Source organism: Rissa tridactyla, chromosome 6 (assembly GCF_028500815.1).
Source record: "Rissa tridactyla isolate bRisTri1 chromosome 6, bRisTri1.patW.cur.20221130, whole genome shotgun sequence".
NCBI lineage: Eukaryota > Metazoa > Chordata > Aves > Charadriiformes > Laridae > Rissa > Rissa tridactyla.
In genome coordinates this window covers 49,074,820-49,093,688 of record NC_071471.1, presented here as the reverse complement: position 1 = coordinate 49,093,688, position 18,869 = coordinate 49,074,820, and the positions used below count along the sequence as shown (strand labels likewise).

General features: G+C 38.2%; 1 protein-coding gene across 6 annotated transcripts in view; it reads left to right on the top strand.

The window, feature by feature from the left end:
• KAT6B (lysine acetyltransferase 6B) overlaps positions 1-18,869 on the top strand; it is a 128,063-nt gene that overhangs the window by 92,403 nt on the left and 16,791 nt on the right. For 5 of the 6 annotated variants that reach the window (XM_054204523.1, XM_054204522.1, XM_054204521.1 and 2 more), the window contains exons 13-15: positions 14,459-14,690; positions 16,857-17,016; positions 17,637-17,903. In XM_054204523.1, coding sequence (XP_054060498.1) covers positions 14,459-14,690; positions 16,857-17,016; positions 17,637-17,903 — 659 coding nt within the window. The remainder of the gene's footprint in view (positions 1-14,458; positions 14,691-16,856; positions 17,017-17,636; positions 17,904-18,869) is intronic. The other variant, XM_054204527.1, reaches the window with a different exon arrangement.

The window sequence follows — 18,869 nt, the reverse complement described above, 5'->3', positions numbered from 1 at the left end:
CAGAATTGAGATGGGGGTGAAGTGGGACCATATTTTTTTTTAAGATAAAGTTTATTTTAATCAAGAGCATTTCAGCATTCCCTTTCACAGAATCACAGAATCTTAGTGGTTGGAAGGGACCTCCAAGATCATCGAGTCCAACCACAAAAAAAAAAAAAAAAAAAAAGGCACCCACCTACTACACTCCACACCCACAACCCCACACACAACACCCCACCACAAACAATAATCTTGGGCACTAGAGCATGCCCTGAAGAGCCATGTCTACACGTTTCTTAAATACCTCCAGGGATGGTGACTCCACCACCTCCCTGGGCAGGCTGTTCCAGTGCCTGACCACTCTTTCAGTAAAGTAATTCTTCCTAATATCTAATCTAAATCTCCCTTGCCGCAGCTTCATACCATTTCCTCTGGTCCTGTCGTTATCCTTGGGAGAAGAGGCCAACCCCTGCCTCTCTCCAGCCTCCTTTCAGGTAGTTGTAGAGGGCAATGAGGTCTCCCCTCAGCCTCCTCTTCTCCAAACTAAACATGCCCAGCTCCCTCAGCCTCTCCTCATAGGACTTGTTCTCCAGACCCCTCACCAGCTTGGTGGCTCTCCTCTGGACATGCTCCAGCACTTCAATGTCTTTCCTGTAGTGAGGGGCCCAAAACTGAACACAGTACTCGAGGTGAGGCCTCACCAGTGCCGAGTACAGAGGTGTCTCACATTACAATCCTGAAAGAAATGTTTTGTTATTGCTGAGGGTGTGGTAAACAATGGAGGGTGAGAATGAGAAGCTGAGGGTGGAAAGGAATAGGATTTTTTTTAATAGTCTTTATTGGAAAAATATATTCTCAAACTACACTTATGAAGTCAACACCACAAATTTAAGGATCTGTATAAAACAGGCCTGTGTCATTTATTACCTGTGGTGGCCCATATTGAATCATTCTGTTTGGGTTTTTTACTGCTGACTGACTTACTTGTGTACCCCAATACAGAACACTCTGTCAATCTTCTGGTTATTTTTGTTGGTGTGTTTACAGAGGTATTGTGTCAAAATGAAAGGTTGAATTACCTGCCCTTTTCTTTTTTTTTCTTCTTTAAGAGGGAGTTGAAAGTGGCTGTTTGTGGGAGCTGTGAATTTGTGAGAGAGCCTGAATGCTGCTGCTTATTTTATGTTCTTTTCTTGATGATGGATTATGTTGCTGACCTGAAGGCATGAGTTTGGCCTCTCCTAAATAACTAATAAGGAACATTCTGTCAAGCTGAGATTTAGATGAGGGAGGAATAAAGATGGATTTTGAATCAAGCTTTGTTGACTTAAGATTATTCCAAGAAAATCAGCCTCTTGGGATTTCTTGGCATTGCTTATATATAGCTTCAAGACACCGTGCATTTATCAGAACTGCAAAAGAAATCGGGCATGTCACTTCAGATACAGAAGCTAAGACTGTTTTAACTGAAGAGCATCTTTATTTCAGATAGCATTGAAAACAGCTAAAAGGCAAGGCCAAACACGGTAACAATGAAAACAAATGTTTGCTGGACAAAGCTGACTTTATAGGGCATTAGTGAACAGGAGAAACCATCTGCTGAAGACTAATGGCTGAAAACAGATTTTAATTAAGTAGTGCATCTTTAATGATCAGGAATCTCTACTTTTGACTGCAGTGTAGTTCTGTTGCAGCAAGTCGGTGGACAAAATGGGTGTTTTGTGGCCTGTCATTGTTCAGGCACAGTGAGACATCTCACCTCAATGAGACAACCATCCTTAAAGGATGTCTTTCTTTTCCAGTGCCATCACTTTTATCAGGCAGTTCTACCTTGTAAAGAAACTTTTTTTTTTGCTTGTTTACTTCTGTTTAGAGTAACAGTAGATATTTATCAGATTGCCATGTCTTGGGCCTAGCTGTTTGAGGTGCACTGTAATAGATGGATTTTTGTGTTCAGTGTTTGGTAGATAATATGTGCTTTTTTTTCTTTCATCATGCAGTTTCTGTATCTGCTGGCTAACCAGGTATCACCATGAGCTTCCCCAATAACCTCTTTCATCTGTTCTTTCTTCTGAATCTTACTTGGTTGGTTACTTGTTCTACAGCATGCTTTAGTAGAGCAAATGAATAGCAATGATGTTTTGCTGCTCATGTAAAACAAGCGCAATTTGCATCTTCTGCTGTGTCTTATGGAGTTAGTGTGTCATGACCACTTACCTGAGCAAGCATAGTATTAGCAGATGTGCATTTTGACTTCTCCGTACTGATTCCCCATTTCGCTTTTGTTCATGTTCTTTAGTACTACTAGGCTGTCTTTTATATGTATGAATAAAACAATGATAAGAAAAGCTCTTGCGCTCTGGAACTTGGTTATATGCTCTAAAGCTGTTAAAACCATCCCTGATAAAGTTTTGGTCCAGGGCATCTGTCACTTTCCAAGTTTGATAATTTTCCTGAGCCACAAATCCGGGACAGTTATGTTAACAGCCTGGTTAACATTCTAGCTCAGAGTCCAAGCTTAACGGTACAGATGCCATCTGGTTGGCCACAGTGCCGTGTAAAGGTTCTGGGCCTTCAGTTACGTGTTATATTCGGCATAGCCTCCTAAGTTCATACTCCTGTCTTGTCAATTGAGTTTTGTAGGAGTACATAGAGCCTACAAGGCACAAACAGGTAGTATTTTCTAATGAGCATGCTTGATACATTTTTAACAATGGTATTCATGTGCTGTCAACATTTAACACCAGAAGGTAATGGCAGTTCTTAAAGGAAATTCATTCAACAGTTAACAGTTGTATAAACAATTTACTGTTCAGTGTCATCTATTTAATAATTCAAAAATGTAAATCTAAATAATAACTTAAAACACTGCCTGTAAAATCAAGTACAATCCATCCTTGTTAATGATCTTCTGAACTACTTAACCTACTGACGAATTTATTCATCCAATTGGTAGTCAGGGCTGATGACCTCTGTGCATGCCAAGTCTTGCTTTTAAGGGTACTTCAGTTCCTTTTCTTTGCTTGTGCTTTTCGCTCTGCTTGTAAGTAGTCCACTTTGTACACAGAACCTCCACTCAAGGGGTTTACTGGCAACTGGCACAGGTAAAATAAGTGTTAACCAATTAATTCACTCAAAGGGTGCCTTTTGTTGGTCTGGCTGTAATGCGGTCATCTTTACCTTTCCTTCCCTTCATGAAGGGCATTTGTTTAGCCCTAACCTCTTCTGTGAAGCTTTCTATAAAGGAACTAAAGGTTTTGGGCCCCCTGGGTTGAGTTTACTTGAGGATGTGGAGAGGAATAAGAGCTGGCATTATTTCTTGTAACAATAATGAGAGAATCTTTGGCTTACTGTGTTCATCACGAAGAAAGCTTTTCTTTAACCAGACAAAGAAGAGGAGAGAATGTAGCAGGTTGTTCACTGATCTAGGCATCTCAAGTTACAGCTAGTCTTTCTCTCTCTCTTTTTTTTTTTTTATAGTGTTTGTGTGGATCTTGGCATTGGGGTCCTTTGAAGCTGCCTCAAAAGTGCTTTCAAAGAGGGTACTAACACCTATTTAAGGTCGTCTATCTTTGACCTTCCTCCCGTTGACATAGATAAGAACAGTTCAGAGGCACACAGAATAGTTATGGAAAAAAACGGTAACATGAATCACAGTTTTAGAAATCTTAAGTCTTAATAAGCTCACACTTTCACCTTACCTATTTCTGCTTTCCACTCATGGTCATACCTCTGAACTTGAAATGCTGAGCTGACCTAAGTGCGTTGAGCTGTCCTGCCTGAATGCTCAGCTGTTTTGATTTTTCTGACTACTCTTTTGAACCTGTGTCTTCACAACTCGTTCATGTAATTTCTAAACAAGGTATTTGATGTTTTATAAGACAAAAGGAGGTCTCTTAGGATAAACTGAAATGCTGGTTTGAGGGAAATCTTCACTTTAGATACTAGTGTATTGTAAAAACAGTTACTAGCACTTACTGTTCTTTCAGATCTCTGGTTTGATACAGAACATTGCATGAAAACTTAGTTGTTCCTTTCCATATTAAGGGACTTATTTTACTTGGTTATGTTTCAAACAAAACAAAAGTTTAATGGAAAAATGCTTGATTCCATCTGTCTGAGTCTGGCAATTCATTTGTGGGGGCTGGTCTTTAAAGAGACTGAGAAGAACTCAGAACGTGCAAGGGCAAATAGTTCACTGGTTGCTTCTTTTATTCTGGATAGATTCTCATGAATATGTTTTCTTCTGACACAAATATTAACAAAATATAAATAGGAGTGGAACAGTGCTGATTACATAAGGGCAAGTTTTGAGCACAAACTATTGCTTACGATTTTCAGAAAGGCTCCATTTTATGACTAGGGGCCTCTGAGAAGTAGATCTCAAGCTGTTTCCAACTTCTGGCAGTAGTTTGATTTTGTTGCGGCTCTCTTGCCTGCTCAGGGTTTTCAGCAGTGCATTGGCATCTTTAAAGTGTGTATCTGGAAAGCTTTCATAAGTAACTTGATTCTGTCTTCTGCATCGGAGTTACTTCAGTGGTGGTGGGGTAGCTTTGCTGTGTGTGGAAGCATATGTAAATGTTTATATGTCTGATTGTGATGTGCATGCATAACTGTAAACCTGAGATTGACAGGTTTAAGTTATACAATGCATGAGGAAAAGCTATTATCCTTATAAATCAGATTGAAGTCTGAAATGCTAGCACAGCATTAATTTCTCATTTTGCTGATGTAGTGTGTATATGTCTAAATGGACTTCTGCTGTGAAGGCTGCATGCAGTCTAAAATTGGGGAAAGATCAGTAGACTAAAATCTGTTCTTATGATCCAAGCAGCCCGCTTGTATTTGACTCCCATTTTCATGACATCAGTACACAGTTCTTATCCCTCTGCTATCCTCCAGCAGCTCTGGGCAGTGGTGATGTTTTTGTTCTCACTTCACCGGCAGATAGACTAGATCAGTGGAATTCATTGCTGACTGCTTAAGTGCATAACATGAGGATGTGAATAACAAACAAGTGGATAGCACCAATGACCAAGACGTGCAAACCCGGCAGTTTAATGGAACAGTTGGTCTAGAATGGTGTGTCCTGAGGGTCCAGAGAGCTGTTTGGAGTTGACACAACCATGATGGTGATATGTCACAGTCAGCAGTTGGAATGACCACACTGGCACATCAGAAACTAACTTGGACAGAACTTCTAGGGGAATAAGCGGCCATCTAGATCTTGGGCTTCTTGGAGAGTTGGATTTGCAAGATACAATGTGATGAATAGGGTGGGTAGGGGAAGGGGGCCCTCTCTCACTGCGTTTGAGAACCCATTATTCTAATTTCTCAAGTCCTGAAAACAAAAAGGAGGAATTGGAGGACTGTGCTCTGTCATAGAGTCGTAACCTCAGTGGGATTACAGAGATGCAATGGGGTAGCTCAGAAGACTGGACTGCTGCGATAGATGGATAACAGTCTCTTCAGGAAGGGAAGCCAAGGAGGGGAGGTTGTGCTCTACACAAAGGAATGAGTTGGATGCATGGAGCTCTGCTATGGGATGGGTGATAGGCCTGTCAAGTCTGTATGCTTCAGAATCAGAGGATAGGGCAGCAATCATGAATACTGTGGTGGGTATTTGTTACAGACAGCCTGTGCAAAAAGGGAAGAGGATGAACCTTCCAAGCAACTGGATGGCATCTGCTAGTGGAAAGCCCTTGTTCTCAAGGACTACTTGAAACACTGTGCTGGAAGGGCAGCACAGCGGGATACAAGTAATCAAGCAGATTTCTTCAGGGTGTTTGGGAGAAAATTTTGACACAGGTTTTGGAAGGACTGGCTAGGGCAAATGCTTTGCTGGATGTGCTACTTGCAAATAAAGAGGAATTAATCAGGGAAGCAATAGTCAGTGGTAGTGGCCATGAGATAGTAGGGTTTCAGATCCTGATGGAAGTGAGGAGGGTGACTACCAGAGTAAGGCCCAGAATTTTACATTGTTTAGAGAATTGGTAAGTGGTTTCCTGTAAGAAGCTGCTGTGAAGGGCAAAGGAGTGCGAAACACATTGATCTCCAGGGACGATTTCCTCAAACGGCAAAAATGACTCATTTTAGTGTTCATGAAAATAGCAGGTGTGACAGTAAGCCTGCTAGGCTGCAGGGAGAGCTCCCGACTTGAGCAAAAACAAAATCTACAAAAAGTACTGGTATTGGTTACAGGTGCAGGAATGGAATTAAGCTAAAGCTTGGTTGGAGTTGAAACTGAGGGATGTGGAGAGCAACAGGAGACCTCTTACAAGTATGTGGACAGACAAAGGCAGAGTAAGCAGAACATAGCCCTGCTGCTGAATGGAGTAGGCATCGTGTGCAGTGGGGGTCTCGGAAGGGATCTCAGGTACTCAGTACTTTCTTTGCCTTGGCTTTCACTGATAGGGCCAGTTCACAGGTGTGGCAGAATTTAAGAAGCAGAGATGCTGTCCATGGTAGAGGAAGATCAAGTTACAGAGAATTTAAGTAAATTGGATGTATACAGACTCATAAGACCAGGTGGGATTCACGCAAGGGAACTGGCTGACATGATTGCAAGATATCTTCCCATGATCTTTGAGAAGCCATGGCAAATGGGGAACATCTTCAGTAACTGAAAGGTGGCAAATGTTACATGCATCTTCAAAACAGACAAGGAAGGGTGAACAACTACGGCAACGAGTGAAATAAATGGATTTGTATCATCATGATAGTACAAAGATTATAGAGCATTTGACTTGGTATAAGTCATGTAAAAAATGCTAAGGTGCTTCTGGATCTGTATAAATTCTGCCTACACGTGTTTCTACATATGCCATCTTGTGAAATATCTGCTGTTAGCATTAGTTTAGCTTATGGTAGGAGAACTTACTTTGGAAGTAAACTTTAAGAAGTTTAGAAGTGCTGCCAGCAGACTGTCAATTAAGCACTGTGTTGCATAGGTGCATTTTGAGCTGGACTTGGTGATGTGGTACTCAACACTGGCAGCTTTTTTCAAGCCTATTTATAGGATCAGTGATGTATTACTATTGTTAGTACAGCTGAACAGGTTCAGAAAGACAAAACGGAGTTTAGTTGTGCATTAACAGTGATCAGTGATTCTGTGTAGCTGTTCACATTAACTTGATTGTGGTGGCCTTAGTGCACAGCTGGAGAGCAGTCATGTCCCTTAGAATGGCAACAGTGCTTCTTTCTTTGTTGGCTGTCTTGTCCTTTATTCACAAGCAGTTAAGCCATTTACAACTCAGCTGCTGAATACCAGTATATACAGATGACATGTCTCGTAGGGAAACTGAAGCTGGTGACAGTTTACCTTATTATGACATGCTGTATGTTGTAGCAGCTCAGTAGCTGTTTCATGACTCTTGAGAGCTGACAACCTGACAGTTGTTCTAAGCTATGTCATTCCTGTTTGTGAGTTGAAATCTGTTTTTAAATTGGGCTTTCTATGCAGGCAAGGCTTGAGCAAGTTTGGAACTGTTTTAAGTTTGCTTTTATGTTTTGCTGTGATGCAAATTACAGTGTCAAAAGAGACTTAAGTTTGGAAGCCAAGGTTAATAGATCTGAATTTGGTTCTTCATATGGTTTATTCCCCACTCTGATTCTCAGTCATTACCTATTACAAGAATACCATCTGACTTTCTGGGTTTAAAAATGATTGGAAGATGATTCAGATGTGATAATATAGTGTTGTCTATTTTGTGGGTATTTTGATACATAAGCAATAAAATAATGCTTTTGCAGTGGTACTTCTCTTAAATTTTCATCCTTTATACTTCAAAAGGTGGAGAGTCTTTTTCTTCTATGTAAATGAAGTAAAGATTCATAATAGAAATTTTCCTCTTTGAAGCAAGGTACCATGATGATAATCAAGCACTTTTACTAGGAAGCATGGAAGCTGATAGCCTAAAAAGCATGAGAGGAAGCTGTCTTGATGAAATCCTGATGAATAGAACAAAGATTTCCTATTTGCCGAGTCTACTGTTGTTCGAAGTCCAGTAGGTAATGGTGGCAGGGTTACTGCTGAAAGACTCTTAGGAGTTATTCTAAACTACAGACCTCTGCTACGTTGCATTTTCTGTTCTGTTCTTGTGCTCTGTAAGAGTTTCTCCTGTTTGAGAGCTTTGCGTGTTAAGAGCAGAGCTCTGCTTCTTTTCTTGCATTAAACTGCCACCAGTGGGGTTCTGTTTTTGAAAGAAACACTGCATTTGACTCCAGCTTTGCTTCAAGGTAGAAGCTAATCTAATCTGCAGGTGATCAAAAAAAAAAAAAGGTAAGATCTAAGTTCGAATTACAAAATTTGAGTGAAGAGTTGTGTTCTCTGGAACACCTAGGGTGACCCAACATGAGGACTCTGGAATACTCTGGTAGTACACATCCTAATTTTAAGATATTTGGCTCTGGTTTTTACAAAGCTACAAGAACATAACAGACTTTCTTCACTAGTATTTGTAACTTTCTTATTCAGACAGAATAATAATATTGATTTCCTAGAACGTGATATTGAACATGACTTCTTAAATAAGATCAGAACTATGTTTTGTCTCCAGTGTGTTATGTGCTTGATACATAAAACCGTTTCCTAGATCACAGACTTGCAGATAAATGTCTTTTTAAATTTTTCAGTGTAAACTACTATTTCCAGCATTTTGCAGCAAACAAAAAATCTATCATAGCTGAAATGTTGGACTTGTGACTCCTGACCCTCAGGGTCAACTTTGAAGACTCTGTGTGTTTTAATTTTTAACCTGCATAAGTGAAAAACAAATAGTAGATTTGTTACTAGTAGCACAGGAGAAAGGAACTGCAATTTGTACATACTTGTCCAGGTACAGAATGAGATTCAGTACTCTGTCATTCAGGCACATTTTTGCTGATTTTGCTGATTCTGTCAGTTTCTGCCGAAGACAATGCAATGTGATATAATGAGGTAAAAGATATTTTCAGAACAATAGTTAAACATCATATATGATGTCCTCACATGAGTGAAGTGCCCCTCTCTCTGTGGCACTGTTTTCAAAGAACATGGCTACACGTAAGCAGTGAACTTCAAGCAGTGGAGGGATTATGTTAGATCAGCACAGTGTCTGTTGCATGCGATGAGTTTGATCTGTCAGGTGCTGTGTTAAGGGGGCACGTGGGTAATAGACAAGAGGAAATGGTACTAGAGATGCAGCTGATGGCATCTTCTGGAGTAGCTTGCATTGAAACTGCCTCAGGATGCTCTGGGTGGATTGTGTTCTGGCTATGTTGAATTTTCAATAAAATGTGCAGTTGTATTGCCCATTCGAGATTGGAAGAGATGTTATGATACTTTCATAAAAAGGGGACTAATATACTTACTTTACAATCCAAATATAGCCCTCTATTTTCCCTTCTTAGAGCCTACTCTGCTACGATCTTTATTTTCGAAAGCGTGGATGTTAACCAACTGACCATTGCTTACTTTTAAGCTAAACAAAGTAACCTTTGTATTTAATATAAAATACAGCATTTCTAGGAATGTTCCAGGATATAAAGTTTTTTAAAAACAGAAATAGTAAATATAATTATATCAAAAATACTTGTTCAAAACCTTCATATTAGCTAAGTTCTCTTCCTTCTCAGGTGAATAGGAAACCACTAATGAAGTTCATTCAGTCCTGTGCAGTATGCATACCACAGTTTTAACTACTTCTGTGTGTAACTGAGCCACAGTGTGGCCATGCTGTCTTGCATGCAAATAAACAAGTGTAATTCAAACACCTACATCGAGGTCGCAAATAGGCTGGAGGGAAGGGAGGACAGGACTGGGGTTTTTGTTTTTGTGGTTTACTTGAATCAAGTCAAATTGCTTAGCTTACTTGAAAACCTAATGGCTTTATAAGGATTGTGGTCAGTTTTAAACACACTCCAAGAAACTGAACTTTTTTAAGCTAGATCTCTTTTCCTTGACCATTCATCAGAAATTAAATGATAGATTGATTTGTTCATTGCTATAGAATGTAAAGCATGTATAAAGAACACACAGATTGCAGGAGAGTCCTTAAAGAATATCTTCAAACTTCATTTGACTTCCTTCTGTCAATTTCAGTTTGTTCACTTGGCCTTTCTCTGTATACCAGTTCAATTGCTTAATGTCTGTGTTTGCTGCTTCTTCCTATGCCACTGGCCTCTATGTAATCTGCATCTCTGTCTTCTTCCACCTTTGAGGGCTAGCCTGCCTTTGCTACCATGTTAAAGGCAAAGGGACAAGGCTGTATTTCTTCAATAGATAATAAAATTAACTTCAGCTGTCTCGAGCTAAATCATACCTGCCTTATTTAAAACTGTGGAGTGATTTATGCTTAATATTAGAAAGCTAAGGTAGTGAAGTTTGGAAGTGTGTATGGCAGGGAAAGAAGGATGTCTTGGGGATTTGGAGATAACAATGACTTAGTAATGAAATAGCTACTTATGGCAGTTTGTAACTGAAGTACGCATAAAACTGCTTTCATGTCATAGAACTGAAAGGGGGCTGATACGGTCCTGATTTTTTAGATTTTCAGGAGAGAGCTCGGGAGATCCAAGTTAGTACACCTCATGTCTGTACCAGGCATATTAATGGACATGACAATAAAGGCTTGTTCTAGTGAAGACACAAATAAATGCACTGAATGTAGGAGGAAGATGGACTCTGTGCTCCTTGAAAAAGACAGTGACACTTAACAAATCTTACCAAGTTCTTAGAAAATGATGAAAAGTGTGGGCATGATACCCATCTGGTGGGTTCCATTTGTTTGGACAGACTCAGACTAATTCTGTTTCCATGCCAGTTTCACAAGATGGTTTCCTGTTGTAGTCTGTCCCTTGGATTTTTTTTTTCAGTTGGTCACTGTCAGAAGAGGCTGCTATCAAGCTGGACCTCTGATCTCACACTTTTTAATTTAAGAGACAGAACTGAGCATAACAAAGTCAGGAGTTAACTAACTGAAAGTTTCTGGAGACTGACACAGATGTATTGAAGTTACTGTTTTCACGTGTGTTGTGGACTCTGCTGTAGCTGTTTCAGGGACATTACGTACTATGAATTCTGTAGATTGAAATTACAAGATCCTGCTCAAGTTAATTTCTTTAAATGTACGTTTTTATGTCTGTTTATCTCCTAAATTTGTGTTGAAGGCATAAAATATGTGTCTTATACTAACTTTCCCTTTCTCAGATTGAATTTCTTCTGATTGTTTTAAATCTTGAATAAAATAAAACCTTAATGGTTCTGGGGAGTTTTACATGACAAAAATCAAAGGCTGTAAATCACATGCGGCATGTTGCTTCACTATGAAGGCTGGAGATAAGGCAAGAAACAAAAATCGTTAATGATATTTTTGCTGTTTAATTTTCTGATACTATCACTCACATGCCCAGAAGATACGCTAGACAGCTCTTTGTTTTTCTAGATTAGTTCTTATATTTTGTTGTGGGTTTTTTGTGTAACGTACAGTCTGACTTGTTTACTCTTGGGGGGTGGGTGGGGAGGAGCTGTATTTTTCCTCCGAATGTTGTTGTTGTTTGTAGTCTCATATCAGGGGCTATAATTTAAGAAAGTTCTTTCAGGTTTCCACTTTGAGGCTATCCGTTTTAAGATTAGGTAGACACAATGACACTGGAGCTATCTGTTTAACAGGGGCATATTGTACTCATTTCAGATGCTTCAGGATAGATACACGAGCTACCAAGATCAGTGTTTTTTATTTACCTGCAACTTAGATCAATTATTTGGCGTCTCTTTGGTAAGTTTAATTTAATAGATGTAATTCAAATCACAGAATCTGTTAAGAGAAACTTTCCATTCAGTGCTCACTACGTGTAACTGAGACTGTTACCTCTGATTTATATTTTTGATCCTATAGAATGTGAGTATCTTGGATAAGCAAGGTTATATAGTAGAATGGTAGGAGAGGAATACCAACAGATGTTACTGCTGTGCAGATGACGTTTCACTGCTTTATTGTAGAGTAAAAATATGTGAAAATGACCACTAAGAACTAGTCTCATAGTCCCTAGCAATTGGAAGGATCCAATGAGCAACGATGTAATAGTAAACTCGAAAGGTACTTGTGGTTGCCTAACTAATGATTCCAAACTCTTGATACTGGTTTCTTATTAAGCCTCATAAGATGCTTACTAAGAAAGTATAGTTACAGCTCTGTTATGTGTGAGGAAAATGGAAGTGGAGGAAGAAAGTTCTTGTCAAAGTAATTTCAAATTATAGTGAAATACAAGAATGAAATACAGGTCTTGCAAACGGCCTACAAACGCTTTCAGTTAGCACCCAGTGTTCTTGAATATAAGTTGATAGGTTATACTGTAAAGTTACTTGAAGCAACTGTAAGTTCTCCTTATGGATTTATTTTAAAAATCTAGGTTATTCTCCCTCTCTCTTCCTGTGCTGAGGCTTTTCTCACTACTTGTACTGCTACAGTTTTGCATGTTTTCTATAGGCAGTGATGTCTTAGTATAAAACTTGTCTTTATATGTTACAAACAAGCTGATCCAAAATACTTTCTTGGTACAAGTGAAGCGTTGTCTAAAACTATGCAGAATAGGCTATATGTTATAGATCTCCTTTTGTGCAGTTGGAGGTAAACCAACAATTTTTTATGTTCAGACTGGTCAGAATGCAGTGTGGTTTTGAATGTGAAGTTTGGCTTTTCCTGTCAACAGCAGTTACAAGTAGTACTAAGATGTATCATCTAGTTATAAAAAAAAAAAAAAATATGCTGCAACTTCAAATATTAAAACACCTTCCTTAGGTTTTAAGTTAGTGGTTTTTCATCTGTAAAACAATAAATTTCCTTGCTCAGTTTCTAGATGTAGGCAGGCTTGATGTAGGCGTCTGTGCTATGTAGAAGTAGGCAGATGTGGGATGGTATTCCTCTTGAAGTTGTGGCATTTTATCATAAATCATGCTAATAGATATGAAGGGTACACTACTTATTTCAGTATCTATGTTGTTACTGATCGCTTGGAATGTAGTAAGATGTCTGCTTTTCTGTGTAAACATTTTTATGCAAAGTGGACGTTACAGTATGATGACCAGTGCATATGTATCTTCCAAATTCTGTTGTGATCTTTTGTATTGCCCCTAAAAAAGGGAAGACCATTGTTTCAGGCTGAGCAAATATACATGTATGTATGTGTGCCATTTCATATTTTTATGTATATATTAAAAAATAGATGTGTGTGTACAGTTTGTATATGGTAGAGCATACAGCAAAATAAGGAAACGGGCACTGCTTCACTCAAAGCTGGATGTTAATCGTATTTTTTTAATTCATATCTAACTTGATTAGGAGAAACTTCATGAAGAAGTCAGGAGGATTTGTTTAGCAAATGTGACATGGCTGTACTACATATGTTTTAAAGCAATCTTTGAAAAATAAAAGGAGGGATTCCAACTTAAAAAAAAAACAAAAAAACTTAAGAATATTGGAAAGCAAAAGAAGCGTATACCTTGGTGGATTCCAAATGACTTTGAGTAATGTAATTCCATAAGCATGATGGCCATGCTTATGGTGGAAAAAGCATTTTGTAAGCCTGGTGTTTAAGGCCCGTGTTTTGGTAGTTTTTGTAAAGACACGGTGCAGAACATGTATCATGGAGGGATGAATTACTGTGAAAGGACACATCTTATTAATTGTTATTTTTTTCTTTCTCCTGAATTAGTTTTAATGGTGGCAAATACCAGACTTCTTCTGTTATCTCCAAGCATGTGTGTTCTACTTTAAATTGTAAAAGCTTGTTAAAGCTGAAGAGAGTTAAAAAGGACTTACACCACCTTCATTTTATAGTCTATGTATGTTCTGTTGTATAATAGCTGATCGGTTACTGTCTTGAAGACTACAAACTGGAATGATGTGAATGTTCTTAAATGTGAATTAAGGGAGATTATTTTTTAATTATTTCTCCTAAGTAATTCTCCTAGTAATTCAACTTGTGAATTATATGTCACCTCTAAAATACAACAACTAACTGTTTAATCAAAAACTGATGTCACCTGGGGCTTCTTGAAGAAAACTGACTTAACGGATATTACCCATGACACTTCCTCTTGAGATTCTTCTGAAAATTCTTGGCTTTAGTGATGTAACTCAGGTGTAAAAGTTTCTCAAAAGGCCAGACAATTGTAGTTCTAAATGAGACCATGTATGATGAGACCTGTTCTGAAACATGTAGCTTTTTCTTTCTTCCTTGCCTTATGATTAGAAGGGGGATTTTGCGTTAATGTTTCTTTCTCATAAGATCTGAGTCTCTTACAAGGATTTAGTCTTTTTCTATGTCACTATAATGATGAAAACCAATCCCTTTTGTGGGTAGGATTTCTTTTAATTGCAAGAGTTACCAATAATGTAATCAGTCATGCTGATCTTTCTATTAATACCAGCTTTCTTAAGGGGTAGTTAAAATTCTTTAGTATTGTTATCTCAATAAGGTTTTCCGTTTCTTTTCCTTCTAGGCTATTTACTTTCTAGAAGAGAGGGTCAAGCAGGATCCCCTGAAAAGCCATTGTCTGATCTGGGTCGTCTCTCATACTTGGCTTACTGGAAAAGTGTCATATTAGAATACCTTAACTGCCACCATGAAAAACAAATCAGCATCAAAGGAATGAGTCGAGCTACTGGAATGTGTCCACATGATATTGCTACAACCCTGCAGCAACATAGCATGATAGATAAAAGAGAAGATAGGTCAGTGAATCTTGTAAAAAAAAAAAAAAAAAAAAATACTGAGACAAAACATTGACTTGTCTCTACTTAGAAAACAGTTGATGTGAAAAATGTCTATGTAAAATTCTGACTTGACAATGAATGATAACCATCTTACCAAGGAATTCAGTGCAGCCGGGTCTTGTTAATGGGGTCTTGCGTAGAGAATTTTTCTCCCTAAACAAATGGTGGGTTTTTGGATCCTCTTTCATGCCAATGGTTATTAGAAGGGTGCAGCCAGCCTGAAACATTTTCAGTGAAGAATTCTGTTTCATTCAGTATCATCTTCTGTAAGTAGAGTTCCTGACTCTCGCTTTGCAAATATCTTGCTCTGAATACCAGTGAGGGAAAGATTCGGGTTTGTGGGTGGCAGTCTCTCCTCCACACCCCCTTTTTCAATCACTACTGAATTCATACAAACCCTGGGATCAGATCAGCTCTACATGAAGTCCTCCTGCCCACGGTACTGGGAGTGCAAATGATTTTTTAAAGTTTCTATTTTATGTTACGATCAATGTTGAAAGTTAGTGCACTGGGAAGGTGAGTTCCTATTTTGTGAATATCTTCTTTCTCAATGATCTTGATTGACATTTTGGATTTTAAGTGGGTTATTTCTGTTGCTTGGACTCTTTTTTTCATAAAATGCTTTAAATGACTGTCAATGGTATTTGTGTTTCTGAAGAACTTCTTAATTCTTTCTGGATATTCCAATCATAGAAACTTTTATAATTAAGCAAAACTGCCTTACAAACAGTGGATTGCCAAAAAAATAAAATTAAGATCAGGACTGCTCAGCCTCAGTAACTTTTATGTGCACCAGCACTAGTACTCAAAACTAGTAAGTTTTGAACTAGTAAGAATGCCAGTCTTCAAAAAGGAGATTGGCTTGCAGGATGGTGTTGTGAGAGCAGTAAGGAGTGCTGTCATTGCATGAAAACCGTAGCTTTCTGGGGTGCATATTTATGGACAACCTGATGGGAAAATGCATTTTAAGGGAGAATCAAATGTATATTCATTACTTATATGCAGCTTCTGCCCTGTCACAAATTATTAAAGGCCTTGAATAATGTCACACAGATAATAACGTTTTTTCATCTATAGAATTCAGAATACTTCATGAGCAAGGTCAGTTAGTCTTTTTTCACAGGTGGTAAAGCTTAGACAGGGACATGAACTGACCTGGCTGAAGGTACCGAGAAGGTCAGTGGCTGAGCCAGGAAAAGAAATCACATCTTTGAAATTCCTGCCAGACACTTTGGGTATGGCTTCTTATGATTTCCTGCATTTTGTTAATTTTTCTTACATGTAACAAAGTCACAATTCTGTGAAAAGGGTTCCCCTGGATCTGGTGGTTCTTGTCGCGTTTTGGTTGTTTGGCTTTTTGGTTTTTTTGTAAAGCATTCTCTCAATGAAAAGCAATGTTGTCACTTAACCTGCCTGATTTTTACAGCATTTGAAATCCTTGCTAAAAAAAACCAACGTGGCTTTTTTTGTTTGTTTGTTTCAAATTGTATAATTCTTTGTAACAGGGGACTTTAGTGGGATATGTGCTAGTGTATTAGCATACTGTGTGCTATTATGTTAGTCTTTACCTGCTTTTGATACGCTGCTTCATGTCATAATAATTAGAAAGTTGTTTTCTTCTACATCATCATAGGACTAATGTACATTTTCATGCTTCTTTAGAAAACCTATGTTTCTAACTTAGTTTCTTGTCCACTTAGCTGCCATCTTCAGTGGTAATGTTAGCGACTTTTAGCACTCTCTGCTTGATGATCCACAGTGTTTTCTATTTATGCTTTTGTATGTCATATTAAAATTGGAAGTTGTTCTGGCAGTGACTAAAGTGCCATCGCTCAACCTGTTGCATGGATTAGAGTAGTCAACTATAAAACCGTTACTTTCTTCTCTTTGCCCTAGTGATGTTTGATATTGAGCTTTCACTTCATAAACTGTTGTTTCCTCACTTCCTTTTAGTAAACAGTCAGTGGTGTAAGCATATTATCTGTGTGTCAGCTGATATTTTTAGTTTGATGTATCCATTTATTTACTCATCTATTTTCACAGGCTATAGTCCAAGAGGATTTAAACTGTAGGAAGACTGTTTTAGGTGATCACTTTCTAAAATTATTGTTTATTGGATTGTAGATTTGTGATTATTAGAAGGGAAAAGCTGATTTCAAGTCACATGGAGAAACTGAAAGCAAATCCACGTATCAATGAAGTAGATCCTGAAAGCTTGAGATGGACTCCTTTGTTAGTTTCTAATGCTGCAGTTTCTGAAGAAGAGAGAGAAGCAGAAAAGGAGGTAATAGAAGAAACTTCTTATTCTGAATTTCCCTTCCTTTGGATTTTGTCACTCTGGAATATTCAACATTAGGCTATCTTAAATAGAGCAGTTTTATCTTTGACCACCGCTTAATGATAGAGGGTGCTGATATCATTGTAATGCACGATTTTTGGAAGCTGTGCAGCAAGACATGGTAATTTTGGGGGTATTAATATGAAAACTTAAAACATGAATCACTTGTCATGGAACTGTATTTATTACTCTTGAGGTAGTCGAAGAGCATGTAATCAGATCAAATTTGGTGCAGAGCTCAGGGGCTACAGTGTCAATCGATTCTTTGTGTTATGAACTTGCTCAAAGTGATCCATGTCAGTGGGCATGTAATGTAGTGCTAAAGGACTTAAATCAATTCGCTGCATCATTAATAGTGCTAAATATCCCATGAAATGCAATCTTCTTTGGTTTGTTATCCTAACTGTTGTAAAGGAGCTACTAGATGATTCAGCTGAAATGTTGTTGCTAGGTTAGCCGGCAGTGCTAATCAGGGTTGACTTATTGTAACTCTTTAGCTGAACGTAAAGGATATGGCTAAGTAAATGCTATTTCAGTGACCCGTTATTTTAACCTCAACCCTTCAGGCTGAGCGTCTGATGGAACAAGCTAGCTGCTGGGAAAAGGAAGAGCAAGAAATATTCTCCACGAGAACTAATAGTAGGCAATCACCTGCAAAAGTACAATCTAAAAATAAATATTTGCGATCTCCAGAAAGTGTGGCAGTGGTGGGGGAGCGAGGGCAATGCACAGAGCAATCTAAGGAAAGCAGCGAGGAGGATGGCGGGGATGAGAATCAGCAGAGTTCACCTCCCCGGCTGACCAAGCCACAGTCGCTGGCCATAAAAAGAAAGGTGCGTTACTTCAGTGGTTTGGTTTAAAGTCATTCATCTCTGATTTCAATCAAATTGTTATCATTGAAGTAAAAATCTAGATTTGTTGTGAACTATTTATTAGACTGTTTTAATTCTTTCTGTATTGTTTAGACACTGAACAACTCCTGTCTTCCGTTTTTCCCCTCCACCCAATTTTTCATCTTTTGGATTGTTCACAGAACTGTAAAATACTAGTGACATACAAAATCAGAATTCCCTGTTAATTCTTAAACTAGTGATTGCCCTCTGCTGTTTGGCATTGGTATTGGTTCAATATTTTAATGGTTCTTCCTTTTTTAATTTTAAGATGGAGCCCAGCTTGTGGTGTTTGAATCTTTCTTGATTTTAATATAGGAACTCCTTAAAGGGGAATACTGTTTTTCAAAAGCAAATGCTGTTAAAGGGATTTTTTTTTTACCCATATTCTTCTAATTTCCAAGAGATTCAAATGTTAAATTCTGGTTAACTGCAGTGCTTATGTATTTCTTAATTTCATTGAAAAATCAGCTATTTGAATGGTTTAAATTAGTAAACTAAGCATCCAAAATTCTAAAGCGCTCACCCTAGCATGTGTATTTAGGTGTCTCTGGTGAGAATTAGGGAATCAGCATGTCCCTTTGTTTGTATTTCAGATGAGCAAACTTAAAAGTAACTATAAATTTGTAGGAATGCATAATAATAGAAATATAAACTGTTGAACAGTTTTTTCTTTATAGCAGCCAACTGTAAGATTCTTTTAGTGCGTAGCGCTTGAGGTGCGCTTTGCTGTTACGTATTTTTCTATATACACACATTATTTCTAAAATAGCAGAAACCAGAAATGGGGAAGAATAGACTTTGATACTTGTGAAGGTTGTTGGGGAATTATAAATCTACAGAGGAAAAATGTGTAAGTACAATTTATGTAATATTCTATGAACATTTTTTGACAGAAGGTAAAAGTTA